Source organism: Naumovozyma castellii, chromosome 4 (assembly GCF_000237345.1).
Source record: "Naumovozyma castellii chromosome 4, complete genome".
Lineage (NCBI taxonomy): Eukaryota > Fungi > Ascomycota > Saccharomycetes > Saccharomycetales > Saccharomycetaceae > Naumovozyma > Naumovozyma castellii.
This window is the reverse complement of record NC_016494.1, coordinates 162243-176401: the sequence shown is the minus strand read 5'-3', so window position 1 is coordinate 176401 and position 14159 is coordinate 162243. Positions and strand designations below refer to the sequence as shown.

At 37.2% G+C, this 14159-nt stretch overlaps 6 protein-coding genes and 1 non-coding gene across 7 annotated transcripts; 2 read left to right on the top strand and 5 right to left on the bottom strand.

Annotated features, from left to right (window-relative positions):
- Window positions 1-947: 947 nt before the first annotated feature.
- Window positions 948-3188, bottom strand: PAH1 (phosphatidate phosphatase PAH1; the record flags this gene model as incomplete). Its single annotated transcript, XM_003675989.1, has 1 exon — window positions 948-3188. One exon carries the CDS (start codon window positions 3186-3188, stop codon window positions 948-950), a length of 2241 nt encoding a protein of 746 aa, XP_003676037.1.
- Window positions 3189-3561: 373 nt separating this feature from the next.
- MME1 (Mme1p) lies at window positions 3562-4683 on the bottom strand (the record flags this gene model as incomplete). The annotated part of the gene is made up of 1 exon (XM_003675988.1): window positions 3562-4683. One exon carries the CDS (start codon window positions 4681-4683, stop codon window positions 3562-3564), a length of 1122 nt encoding a protein of 373 aa, XP_003676036.1.
- Window positions 4684-5395: 712 nt separating this feature from the next.
- Window positions 5396-5466, top strand: NCAS0Dtrna6G. Its single transcript has one exon. It is a non-coding gene; the product is annotated as a tRNA-Gly (tRNA).
- A 224-nt stretch (window positions 5467-5690) lies between these two features.
- Window positions 5691-8018, top strand: MLH1 (mismatch repair ATPase MLH1; the record flags this gene model as incomplete). The annotated part of the gene is made up of 1 exon (XM_003675987.1): window positions 5691-8018. The coding sequence occupies one exon, from the start codon at window positions 5691-5693 to the stop codon at window positions 8016-8018; it is 2328 nt and encodes a 775-aa protein (XP_003676035.1).
- Window positions 8019-8077: 59 nt separating this feature from the next.
- CEP3 (Cep3p) lies at window positions 8078-9991 on the bottom strand (the record flags this gene model as incomplete). The annotated part of the gene is made up of 1 exon (XM_003675986.1): window positions 8078-9991. The coding sequence occupies one exon, from the start codon at window positions 9989-9991 to the stop codon at window positions 8078-8080; it is 1914 nt and encodes a 637-aa protein (XP_003676034.1).
- Window positions 9992-10220: 229 nt separating this feature from the next.
- Window positions 10221-11732, bottom strand: NCAS0D00880 (uncharacterized protein; the record flags this gene model as incomplete). The annotated part of the gene is made up of 1 exon (XM_003675985.1): window positions 10221-11732. The coding sequence occupies one exon, from the start codon at window positions 11730-11732 to the stop codon at window positions 10221-10223; it is 1512 nt and encodes a 503-aa protein (XP_003676033.1).
- Window positions 11733-12058: 326 nt separating this feature from the next.
- On the bottom strand, window positions 12059-13816 carry EAR1 (Ear1p; the record flags this gene model as incomplete). Its single annotated transcript, XM_003675984.1, has 1 exon — window positions 12059-13816. The coding sequence occupies one exon, from the start codon at window positions 13814-13816 to the stop codon at window positions 12059-12061; it is 1758 nt and encodes a 585-aa protein (XP_003676032.1).
- Window positions 13817-14159: the final 343 nt, after the last annotated feature.

Below are 14159 nucleotides of genomic sequence, written 5' to 3'. Positions count from 1 at the left end.
ACCGAATTCCGTGCTTCCGACATAATGACAATATGATCAAGAAAAAACAAATCTCCCTGTTCTTTGTTCTCTACAATCTTATAAGAAAAAAGGTTCCTCCAGGCCATTCTATGGAATCAGGGCACAAAACCTGTTTCATCAAATCGTAGTAAAATGACGTAGGGAAAGAATTTTTCCGTGGTTAATCCCAGAGAGGAAGGCACAACGTAGAAACCGATAACAATTAATCAGCAAGCATCTGGAAGGTCTGGAATAACTATGACGGATCCCTACAACCTTATGGAAATGGGGTTCCTATCCAGTATATGCCTCTAGGACACTGATGCGAGGTAATGCACGACTAGGTGCCCTAAGAAAAAGCTGTACCCGGATTTTTTCTTCGAAACAGCGATGGCGGAAAAACCTGGTTAAAGTTGGTTTATTTGGGGATATTGGGGCAAAATACCGTTACCACCTCTGTAACCCTTCGCAGCTTTGCCTAGTGATCCAGGGGGGTGGATATAATGGAAATATATGTGCGCATTGGGGGACCCACAACTCACCCAATTATCTAGTAAATGTTAATACGTTTATGTGGAAATATGTAGATACGACAAGTTAGATGTTCATAGGGAACACCCGTAGAGAAATTTACATGTTTTTTCATTCAACAAATTCATCTTCATCAAATTCATCGTCAAACTCATCAAAATTGTCACCTCCATCTTCCTCGTCTTGCCTGTTATGGTGAGCAGTCATAGTAATCGTTGGAGAGTTTTCCTCAACATCATCTTTCTCATTTATGGAATGGGTATCATCGAGTACGTTAATCTTGGAGACACCTGAAATCACATGGGCAGGTCTTGAAATCGTAAGATTCTTTAGTTTGTTGTCAACAAGTGTCGTGTCTATAGCATTTAATTTTGGTGAGGTCAAAGGTGAGCCTAATTCAAGATATATCTGTTTGCCTATATCTTCTTTCGTTTTTTTTCATGCCTCTTTGGGGTTGAAAATGTTTCATCCTCATATTTAGAATGAGGATCGTTGTTAATGATTGAAGTATCTGAACGTTCAGTGTGGTTAGTTCCTCTCCTAGATGCGTTCTTTCGGGTAACATCTAAACGTGTATTTTTGCTGGTTTCATTCTTTTCCTTTTCATCTATGCTACTAGAGTCATTGCTAATATCAGACAATTCATCGAGATCCAGTATGGGTTCCCTCCAAAAATTAACGTCTGTAAATTTTTCCTCCTGGTTTGTTCTGAAGAACGATTTGTTATCGATTCCACCTGTATTCTCAATGTTATCCAAACTTTTATTAATTGGTGAACCAGGTGTCATTGAGTTAACGCTTCTAATATCATCATCGTTCAAATTTACAGGTGGGAAGAAATGATCCACTAATTCATTGATATGAATGTAAGAACTTCTATAACCTGCTAGTTCTAATAATTCCATATGGACATCTCCGTCAGGATTGATTGTGAATATCCTCGAACTTGGAATACCTACAGTTCTATAGGACAATGCGTCTGTTATTCTATTTCCAAATCCTGCAAAGAAAGGTGTTGGTTTCTCATCCGCCATTTGATTTGGTATAACGGGGTCCTTAGTGTCCCTTATATCATTTGCCTCATTTGCCTTGTCTTCTTCTTTACTATTGATACTAATATTACCTTCACCCTTAGTTTCTACCTCTTCCTTATGTTGTTGCTCCCTTTCTAATTCTTGTTGTTTCTCAAACTTCTCGAAATATAACGATCTAATGTCGTTTAAACAGGCAATCTTAAATATTTCAGGTTTCTTCAATATAATTTCTCTCCTTAATGCTGCCATTGTCCTATCCGGCGATAAGATAACAGGACCAACAGGCAATCTGTTTCCACCTTGATAAATAGATCGTAAATATCCCCTTGTGGAATCTGCCTGTCCTGCACCTCTTGCTGTCAGATATAAAATGTTGTAACCATTTCTTGCAATCTCAGTAAATAATTTAGCTACTCCAATATGAGTCCAATCTTTCCCAATCATCGCTAAAACATGACCCAATGCATCCGATTTGGTAATAGTCCCATCTATATCACTTATTACAATGGGTACGTCCCATCTCCATACAAATAACTTGGCAGCCATAGTGGCCTTCCCATGATCAATGGAAAACGTTAAATCGTTTTCTCCATATATCAAATCTAGACATCGAAGTTGATCACTTGTTAATCTAATGGTTTTAATGAAATGCTTTGACGAATTTCTACGCTCTTCCTTATCTTCCTTATCTTCTTTATCTTCCAAGCTTTCCTTGTAGGATTTCTCGTTTGTCATTGTATCAGAACTCAATTCTTCTGATTCCACCGATTCTGCGGAATCGTTAGTGGACGGACTATTCATAGTTAGAGTGGGTTCACTGGCACTTATTAGAGGAGACCCAGGTGCTGAACCTATTGGTGATGTGGAAGTTAAATGACAATTTTCATAAGGGTTGACTATTCTTACATTACCATTGCTATCTTCTCTAATGAAATTGGAGATATCAGATTCCGAGCCTAATTCATCTTTAAGCAATTGTTTCAATTGCATATCTGTATCATGCATCATATCTGTGTTTGGCTTATACCCCTCCATATCAAGAAGGAGATCACCGTTATTTTCTAACTTGCTTGGAATATGAATCTGTGTTAATCTCTTGTTAAGGTTCTGTTGAAATATTTTGGTCTTGTTCTTTGAGTTTGGTGAGGCACCAATATCCAAAAAATCTGGTTCTTCTAATGGTTTATTATTATTTCCTTGATTACTTGAATCAGACGATCTATCATGTTCTTGGTCAGATTGTCCTTCGGGACTGTTCAACTCCAATTTGGAAGGCTCAGGAGATTGAGGTGGGCTATTTGTGGCACTCATCACGGGGGAAGCTAATAAATCATCAGGAATATCCTTGACATCGGTGGAAGTCTCAAAGACAAAATATGCTTCACCAGAATCACTTAGTTTCATAGGGATATTTGTAGATTTCCCGTTTACAAGCACTTCGACTTTCTTCTGTGATGGTTTCAAGATTTGAAACTTCCCAAACCTGACGTGGAATGGAGAACATGAGAGAGTCCCATCTGGCTGTTCCACGACTATAACGTCTATTGCGCCTGATAAGGTTGCTGGATTAATCGAGGACCAGGTCTTAGAGACGGAGCCGAGCGCTCTACCAACATACTGCATCTTTCTGAGTTCTTTTGAATGTTTATTTGAGAAGGTATGAGCAGATGTAGAGTATGAAGATCTGTTGGTAATGTCTAGGAAACTGAGACAGTGGTCCTTAAAACTCCATAGGTCTCTTCAGCTCTTGACAGATTTAAGGAACAATTGGATGAGAAACGGCGATGTCGGAAGACGCGCCAGTAATTTGTTGAATGTGAAGAAAGGAATATACGACAACAACGAGAGTTACAAGTTATTTAGCAATCAGATCATGTGTGCAGCGCTCTTATGGATATGTATTATGTATTTATTTACAGGATGAACCTACATACGTGAAATATTGTTTATGGATGAGAGGACAACGAGGCGAAATGGCGATTCGTTGGCGGATGCATCAGAGCAACGAGCTTGAAGTGGTTGGTGAGGAATTAAGGAGCCTCAAAGTCATCTGATAGAGAAGTAACATTATGCTGCTTTGGACACTTGTCCAAACAAACCTTGGCCCTACCCCACTGAAAAACCCAATTACACCTTCAGATTGGTATACTAGCTTTAAACTTCTGAAAATGGAATTCGATAACACTATAGGTCTTGATTTCTTGTTCGTCTTTGCAGAGATGGCACCCACCGTTGTTGCCGAATTTGGGTTGATATCTGCTTGCTGGGTTTGTAATCTGGTCTTAATGACATCCATTGGAGTGGTGATGATCCCTGCAAGACCACCTGCGATGGCACCAGTGAATATTTCATTCGGAATGGATAAGTTATGCTTAGTTATGTCTTTCTTCTCTAGTTTAAAGGCGGTCTGTCTAAATTTCTCGTAAAACCCAAATTGTAATGCACTAAAAGGTAAATCTCTTGCTAGAGTTGCCTTATAACCGAAAAATAATGCTTTGACACCTTCCGTATTTACAATTATCCTTATCGCTGTCCTCAAACTTCTATAATTGTACCCACTTTGGAAGAACGGATTATTAACTCTCCCCTGTAATTGTAACCTAGTCTTCAACACTTCAGAGGGGACATATACAAAACTGGAAACAAAATCACCCAGCAGTCCCGCACTCAAGTGAGATACTGTATCATTGAATCCCAAATCGCCGATCATCTTCCTCTTGCACCATTCATATGTTCCAAAGAAGATCGCTGCACTGGGGAAAGATCCCAACATGGCGGCAAAATACCCACCGTAAAGACCCCTGGCAATCCCTTCCTCGAGGAAAATGGTCCTATATGCAGTAGTCATATTCTTATATTTCGGTGTCATGGGAGCACCTTGTTGTCTTGTCTTAACAGTATCTAATGAATGCATCGACGAATCCCCGATGATTCCGCCAATACCTCCTGCAAGGACACAATGTAGCAAGGAAGATCCATTGTCACCATTCAGACTTGATGGTTCATTATCGTTAGGTCTACCAGACGGCGTGCCTCGAGTCTTGCCCTGTAGATGATTGTCTGTTACAGTATAGGGATGTTCATGAACGATTGGAATGGATGAAGTAAAATTCCACATCCCATTAAATAAAGCTAAAAAGGAAAGGCTTCTGGAGGATGGCTTTAGTATGAATAAATAGATGGGATGTTACTGGGACACTTTTAAGCCTTTCCATGTAGATAATTAATGGATATGCCAGAAATTACATATTATCGAGTTTGTTTCATTTAATATATTTTTCAGTTTTTTGATTGGTAAGCCTAACTGACAAAAATGATTAAACATCGAAATGGAAAGAACATCGTCGCATTGCACAAATGTTATATGAGAGACTTGTCGGCATGCTATCTATTGAATTGACTATTACTATTGAACAGAAATATGAAGCTATCGAAAAGTTCTTCTTTAAGAACCATTGAATTAGGTGTCAGATAAAACACGTTAATCCTATACCGTCTCGACAGCGTAATTTCATATTAGCTTACATTCATATGTCCCTTTGACTAAGAAGCTCACAAAACTTGAAGGGTGAAATTATGGGAATATATTCTGTTTCTTGAAGGGATCGGGGCAACCGCTGCGCTCCCAGATGACAGTCGCCGTCCCTGTTTGTGAACATTACACCTAATAATTGAATGACTCAATGGATTGAACTATTGAATCTCATTCTAATCACTTGGAATTCTTATATACAATATTGAGTGGATAACTAACATTACAGTCACAATTTCTCGAGCATTTAATCTTTAAACAAGGAGAGGTTTCTGAAACGAAAAAAACATAAAAATAAGCGCAGGTGGTTTAGTGGTAAAATCCAACGTTGCCATCGTTGGGCCCCGGGTTCGATTCCCGGCTTGCGCATTTATTTTTTGGATTTTCTCTGCAATTACACAATTAAATGAACAATACCAAGAACCTCAAGCTCCTCAAGTTCTTGATCTCATACTCCAGCATTAGTAACCTTCAAGTGCATTACACTGTTTTTTGTTAGTGTGTTGTAATTCAAGTCACGAAGTACTTTTGAAGGACAAAACTCATAACACATATTGAACAAACTGGAGAAGAGGCCAAAACAAAAAGAATAGATGGTTTCAAAAATAAAAGCATTAGATGCTTCTGTGGTCAACAAGATCGCCGCAGGTGAGATCATTATATCTCCCATGAATGCACTTAAGGAGATGATGGAGAATTCTATTGATGCCAAGGCAACAACTATTGATATACTCGCTAAGGAAGGTGGAATAAAGATATTGCAGATTACAGATAATGGATCTGGAATTGATAAAGAGGATTTACCTATACTTTGTGAGAGGTTTACCACATCGAAGTTAAAGAGCTTTGATGATTTACAGAATATTCAAACTTATGGTTTTAGAGGTGAGGCGTTAGCTAGTATATCTCACATTGCTAGAGTCACTGTGACTACAAAGACAAAGAACGACAAATGTGCCTGGAAGGTTTCCTATTCTGAGGGTAAAATGATTGACGAACCCAAACCAATCGCGGGGAAGGATGGAACTTCCATCTTAGTGGAGGATTTATTTTATAACGTACCCTCCAGACTAAGGGCCCTAAGGGCTGGTAATGAAGAATATAATAAAATTTTAGATGTGGTAGGCAGATACGCTATTCATTCGAAAGGGATTGCCTTTTCATGCAAGAAGTTTGGAGAATCTAATTTTAACCTTACGATACAAAGTCAATTCAGCATTGAAGATAGAATACGAACGATCTTCAATAATCAAGTTGCCACGAACTTAATACCGTTCCACATAGACACCATTAAAGAGCTTAATATTATAAGTGTAACTGGAAGAGTTAGCAATTTGAATTTCTCCTACAAAAAAACAATTCAACCATTATTTTTTATCAATAATAGATTAATAACTTGCGAGCCATTAAAGCGGGCATTGAGAAACACGTACTCCAACTTTATGACCAAAGGAAACAAACCATTTATTTATTTGAGTATTTTAATTCATCCAAATGCTGTAGATGTTAATGTACATCCCACAAAGAGGGAGGTTAGATTCCTGAACCAAGATGCTATACTGGAAAAGATAGCTTTACAATTACATGAAGAATTATCGAATATCGATACCTCACGTACTTTTAAGACAGCAACGATATTAACTGGTCAAAGGACTTCCAATCCACCTTCTGCTGAGAAAATGACTAAACATATATCACCTATTTCAGAAAATAGACAAGCTGAGGAATTCTCACAATTACCATCCTCATTATCAACACAATCACACAAAAGTCCGTTAGCGAATAAAATAAAGAGATACGAAAGTAAATTAGTGAGAACCGATGCTTCTCAGGCGAAGATTACCTCCTTCTTACAAGCTAGTCAGTATTATCCAAACTCAAGCCAGACCATCGCATCTGCATCAAGGGTTACATCTCAGATTGTTCCAAAGGCAATTGAGCCGGATACTCTATTGAATTTGACTCAAGATGTGGAAGAAAATAAAGAAAGGATCGAACCTGACGGAGTTGACGATAATATGATTATAGAATCAGATGAAGAGTATAATTCATCAATAAAGATGAATACTTCAACATTAGAATCTTCCCAAGATCATGAGGTGGAATCTCCCACATATACGATCATCCCTAGAAAGAGAGTTGATGTTAATCTTACAAGTATTAAAGAGCTTCAAAATATTGTTGATGAATCTGCACATTCGGAGTTGACCAATATATTCGCCGGACTGACATACGTTGGTGTAGTTGATCCAGAAAAAAGATTAGCTGCTATTCAACACGACCTAAAATTATTTTTGGTAGACTACGCATCCGTTTCTTACGAATTATTTTATCAAATCGCTTTAACAGATTTCGCTAACTATGGAAAGATTGAACTCCAGACAGAAACATCCGATGATCTAAAACTTGTTAGTTTACTTTCAGGATTCGAACATCTCACATCTAAGGCAAAATTAGATATAATTAATAAATTGTGGGGAATGAAAGATATGCTACAGGAATATTTTGGAATAGAACTTATTAATGAGGACAGTTCAGATCCAGCAAATGTTAAGATTATCTCAATACCATTGCTCCTAAAAGGTTATAATCCTCCGATATCAAAACTTCCATTCTTTATTTATAGACTCGGCATAAAAATAGACTGGTCTGAAGAACAAGCATGTCTAGATGGAATTATGAAACAAATTGCGTTGTTCTACGTCCCCGAAGTTGTCCTGACTCTCGATGAGAATGATTCGACTATATCGGAGGAAGATAAAATATCCTCAATGAATGCATCAGCAGAATTGAATGAAACCTTGGAAAATGTGATCTTTCCTAGCATAAAGAGAAGATTACTAGCACCAAGGAACCTATTAAAGGATATTGTAGAAATAGCAAATCTGCCAGGATTATACAAGGTCTTTGAAAGATGTTAGTAACCTCTAACTCAATTTTTTATAATAAATTACTATCTATAATATGTCTTTTTTATTATTTAGGCCACTAGCTTATCAATATTATATTCATTTTCAAACGTAGATACCACAAGTTTGAATTCTTCTGTTTCAAGCACGGCATTATCAAGTTCTTCATCATCATTCTCTTGAAAATTAGTATCTTCATCTTCTCCTGTGTTATATCTTTTTCGAGGAGCAATTGCCTTCGTTCCTTTAATTACAACTGGAATTCTTCTGTTATACCTCGTGCAGAACTTCATATCATTTTGTAAGATCTTAAATACTGGATGGATCGCAGTTATCCCAGACCCTATAACCTTAACATTTTCCCAGATTATACTCAATGCGTTGAACCTATCCAACATAAAATCTAAATTGACAATTTTCTCACCAAACATTAAGGGTAGACTTGAAACTAGTTCTTTAAAATCAGAATTGATTTGTTCTACCTGTTCTGTTTTTTCAAAGATCGAATGAAATGAGTAAAAAGGTGCAACTTTCGAAATTAAACGTAAAACGTAAGGATGTTTATTAAAACTTGAATTTTCATCTTTGACATTTTTTACCATTAAAAAGATTAAATTTTTGGCATGGTGAATGGAATGTGACAACGCCTGTTCATCATTGTAATAAATCAAATATGATTTGTAAATCTTCCACGATACCCCAGTAACCAAAAACGACGTTAGAAACGTTGCAAATTGTTCGTTGACTGTTTCGTCTTTTTTCTTCTTTGCATTCTTCTTTTCTTTCCTTGAATCAATTTGATGCTGAACGTTTCCTAATTCTTTCCTTACATTATCTAGTTTCGATAAACGTGGTTTAGAAACTTTATTTAGTGTATCATCTAGATCTCTTTCTAAAGATACTAATTTCCAGCAAATTAGTTCAAAATTACTATCTTGACGGAAAATATCACTTGCAGGAAGGTCTTCGTAAAAAGTTGCATTTAATAACATTGATGGAATTTCTGTGTGAAAAGATATTTGTTTGCAGGGACCTGATTGATTATAATCTGCAACACACAACATATACCATATCTTTGAAAACCTATTCTTAGATATGCCCAAAACAGCATCATCATCTGCAAATGGTTTGAAGAAATCAATGTTAAAAAACTTTGCCACATGCATGCATTGCATTATTAAACTATCAGCTAATACATGGTTTAAGAAAGGGAAACTAGTATTAGTCAAAATAATGTATGTTTGTAACAGTCGCAGATCTGGGTAGGCAAGAAAATTTGCTTTATTCAATTGAGTGATGGTAGTATTGGTAAACCCTTTAAACATTTCATACGCCAAGGCATCATCCCACTCCTCTACTTCGTCGATTTCCAACCATTGACATATCTCTCTTGGGTTCAACCCTTCTGAAATCTCCTCAAGTGGCATATAATAAATACTCATCGTAAAGACTGCCCATAATAAAGCATCTGAATAGTAGTCATCGGAGGTAAAAGTAATAGAGTTGTTTGTAGGGTCACTTTCCTCTCTTCTTCGCCAATAATGTTCCAATGAGGTATATAACTCATTTAAATCACCCAGGCATCCGAAATACAATGAACCTAGTTTTTCCACAGCAAAATTCAGTAGTTTGTAAGACTGCTCAGTGTTTAAGAATTTCATCCAAAATTGACATTCATATAAACTCACACCAAGATCCACTTTTTTTTTGGTTGGGTTGATATTAGCAGTTTTAAATAGTCCGATATCCAAGACCCAATATTCGTAACTTTGCCACAATTGGAGTAAACTTGGTAGATATTCAGACTCCGAATGAACGGCATCGGTGGTAAACTTTGAAGTTACTGAAGTCAAACATTCATTTTCCAGACCCTTTTGAATACAACTGGTGCACGGTATCAGCTTGTCACATTTAACTTTCCGCTTCTTACACACGTTACATGCGTATGGTGTCTTCCTTCTTTCTCCACCATTCCAATGCAACATTGGATATTGATATAATATTGGTGATGCTATAAATCTTGCAATTGAGGACAGATACAGATGCTTCTTGATCTAGTTGATCATTGAACAAGATATTTCAGATTTCAAATGACGCGTCTTGAATAATTCCGAAAGTTATAAACAAAAAATATTGACGCGTCAATTAACTCTAGGCATTAACGTTAAATACTAAAAAGATTATATGAATATACGAACTGATAAAATTGTTTCTTTAGGAATTAGGTTTCCGAATATTGATTTGAACTGTTTTGGTTTGCATAAAGGACTCTACCCCAGTTCGACCTAATTCTCTACCAATACCACTCATCTTGAATCCACCGAATGGTAAAGTCACATCTTCTGCATTGCTGGTATTAACCCACACAGTACCTGCCAAAATATCTCGTGCAAATTCATGGGCAATACGAATGTTTTCAGTGAACACTGCTGCCGCTAATCCATAACTTGTGTCATTTGCCAGCGATAAAGCTTCATCATAATCTCTAAATTCCGAAATCACGACAGCTGGACCGAATATTTCCTCCTTACACCATTTAGAATCTTGGGGCACATTTGTATATATGGTTGGTGGGATAAAATATCCATTAATATCATCTGGTGGGTAATCAATTATATGTGACACTTCAACAGGGCAACCTTCAGGGCAGGTCATGTATTCTTGAATCTTTTCATACTGCTTTTGAGAGATTACTGGTCCTACGGTACAATCTTTATCAAATGGATCGAATTTGCTACCAAAATTCCATTTCCGCTTGGTGTAGTCCTTAAATTTATGCACAAACTCATCAAAAATATCATGTTGAACTAAAATACGAGAATTTGCTGTACAATTTTGACCGGAATTGAAAAATATTCCTTCTGAAGTCCACTTGACAGCCTCTTCTAAGTTTGCATCTTTGAAGATAACTGCGGGCGACTTACCACCACATTCTAATGTGACATCTTTCAAGTTGGACTTACCTGATTGTTCCAGGACATTACAACCAACTTTGGTGCTACCAGTGAATGAAATCTTGTCAACATCTGGATGAGTTGATAATGCATCTCCAACGACAGTACCATACCCTGGAATAATATTCACTACTCCAGGTGGGAACCCAGCTTCCACAATTAATTGAGCAAAATACAACAAAGAAAGTGAACTATTTTCTGATGGTTTGATTACCACTGTATTCCCAGCCGCCAAACAACTTTGCAATTTCCAAGAAGCCATTGCCAACGGATAGTTCCAAGGCACAATTTGTGCTACAACTCCAAACGGAACCTTTAAAGTATATGCCAATGTTTCATGATCAATGGGGATTGTCTCACCGGTAGTAAACTTATCTGTTGAACCAGCAAAATATTTAGTTAACTTGATAATCATGTCGATATCTAAAAGTGCATTGGTATAATATGGTTTCCCTGAGTCTTGTGTTTCAATTGATGCGAGTATTTCTTTATCACGTTCCACAAGGGAGGCCAGTTTAAGTAGTAGATCTGTACGTTGTTCAGGTGATGTTTTGGACCAAGTTTTCGTGTAACTTGTACGTGCAGCACGAACAGCTACATTGACATCGGTTTCAGATCCAGCATAAAATGATGTGAGTTTTTCTTTAGTTGCTGGATTAAATGTATCGATCTGGTTACCATCCGATGATTTTACAAATTCATTACTAATGAACAAACCAATAGGTTGTCTAATAGATAGATGGTGTTGGGGTATTTCAATAGTTTTGAACATTTTCTGTGTTGACGAAATTCAATTTTACTAAAAAGTTGCTTTGACGTGGAAAGACAGGATCTAAACTAAATCCCAAGAGAGTGAATTTATATAAGTATGATTATATCCTTTACTTTAGTTGGATCGTCCTGATTGGTCTTCGTTTGAAAGAAGCGTCTGTCATTATCAACCCTTTAATTGTAAACTAAGTTCGCACAGCCGTATATGCGAAAATACATTGAATTATATTCGTGCAAAAGAGGTGACATTAAACTAAATATTTAATTGAGATAGAGTAAATTCCTATAATATGTATATGTGCGTATATTTTTAATCTTGAACTTTGTTTAATCAATCCTGCCCATTAATGCATCATGCTCATTACTAACACCCTCTCTATCAGATTCTTCTTCCTCTTCCTCTTCTTCATGGTCCTCTAGCAACCCTTGTAATTGATTGGTAGTTCTCTCGTAATCTGCCTCATCGTCATGTTCATCCCACGATGCATCATTCTCTATGAAGTCCTTACTGCGACCTTCATCCAATGTGAAGGAATTGGTACGGTTGCTTACGTCTTGTGAATATCTAGGTGGGTCATATGGCAATGAATTTAAATTAATGTCTTCTTCTTCATTTTGACCAAAATTGGAAAGAGGAGAAGTACTAAATTCGAAACCTGGTGGAGGAGGCAATAATTGACCATATTCATCTCTTAATGGATCGGTCTCCGTTGTAGTATTGTCATCTTCTTCGTCATAATCTTCTTCTTCATCTTCTTCCTCCTCATCCTCATAATCTTCTTCTTCATCATTAATTCCATCCTCCAAATCTTGATATGATCCAACTAACGCATCCTTTCCATATTCTTCGTACGATGGTGGAGGTACTTTTAATCCATGAGATTTAGCATACCCCCATTTCTTAACATTGGCTTCAATGTAAACAAAACCATACGTTCCGAAATTAACATGAACTTTACAAGGAACGTTAGTCCCTACTATGGGGTAAAGATATTTAATTTTGCAACCTTTAATATGACCACCTATAGATTTCTCACTAACCTTTTTCCCATTTCTTGTAAAGAAGAAAGTCCCACTTCTGGTTCTATAACCAACACCAATAATATCACCTCTTTCACAGACAGGGAACAGATTGGCAAGTTCAGGATCTAATGGGAACGAATCGTTGAAGCGACGGGCTCCATTGGAATCATATGCGATGGAATGATGATGTCTCCCCGGTAACCGGAAATAAGGATATGGTGAAGTGGCCAACCCCATGGAAATGACTTCATTGGGGCTCAAATTTGTTTGTTCTGGAGAATTATTCAATTCAAAAATTTTGAATTCACAATAATAAACTCTATTGATGCAAGGGATGGGTAAATTTGTCATTACTGAAGCGTCGTAGTTGTAATTTAAGAATGTAATTTCAGTTTTATTTTCAATGAGAATGGTATCGTTAGGTAAGTTTGGGTCTGCTTGGAATTCCCATGCTGAAGCACCTTCTTCTTCGATGAATTGTTTTGTTTGATGATTCATGATAGGATCATCCTCAGCATTACTATCCGTCGTGCTAATGTCATTAGAATTGTTGTTATTATTTGGTGGAATGATTATAGGTGGGTTTTGCTTTATGAATTCTTCACCTTGCTTATAATAAAATTGCTCTTCAGGGTTCAAAAGAGATAGTTTACTCTTAACAGTCTCGGGATCATCCAAGAAGCTTTCCAAATCGAACCGTTGATCTCTTCTAGTTGATCTTCGACTGCGGCCAGTACCTTCATTATTAGTTCTGGTGGACTCCTCCACTTCGGTGCGGTTTAACAATGAAATCCTCGAAATGTTCGACGTCAACATTCTAGTGACGACGAACTTAACGACAATGTAAACGAGAATGACGAGAACATAAATGATGATCATGGTAATCAAAGAGAATAGCATGACGTGGAAATCCACGTCTTCATCCTTGTCATCTTCGTAAGGATACGGTGTTCCTATCGACTCCTCTGAATGAGGCAAGTCACGGGGAATCACGTACCCATTTACCCTCTGGCACAACCAGAAGGTTAACAGTTGTAGAAGTGTTGCTTTGCGTATCAACATATCCTCTTGAATATAGCCTGAGGAAAAAGAAACGCGTCAGTGAGGGGGGGATGTGCTAAGATTCTTAAATGCTGTATCTGCGGTTTATGTTTAAGTTGAGTACTGGGAACTTTGCTGTTGGGTATGTTGAAAATAGCTTCTTCTGGTTACCAGCTTCAGTGTAGTGTGATATCTTAGGTCAGTGTTAGAACTACTCTAACGTATAAATCTATCTCTGTCTATAGATAGATTGCAACTCTTTCATACCAGCGGCCCATTTTCTTACGTAAGCGAGGCGTCTCAAATTATTATCTATTATAAATATTATATTATATATATGATACTTATAGTATATTGTGCAATG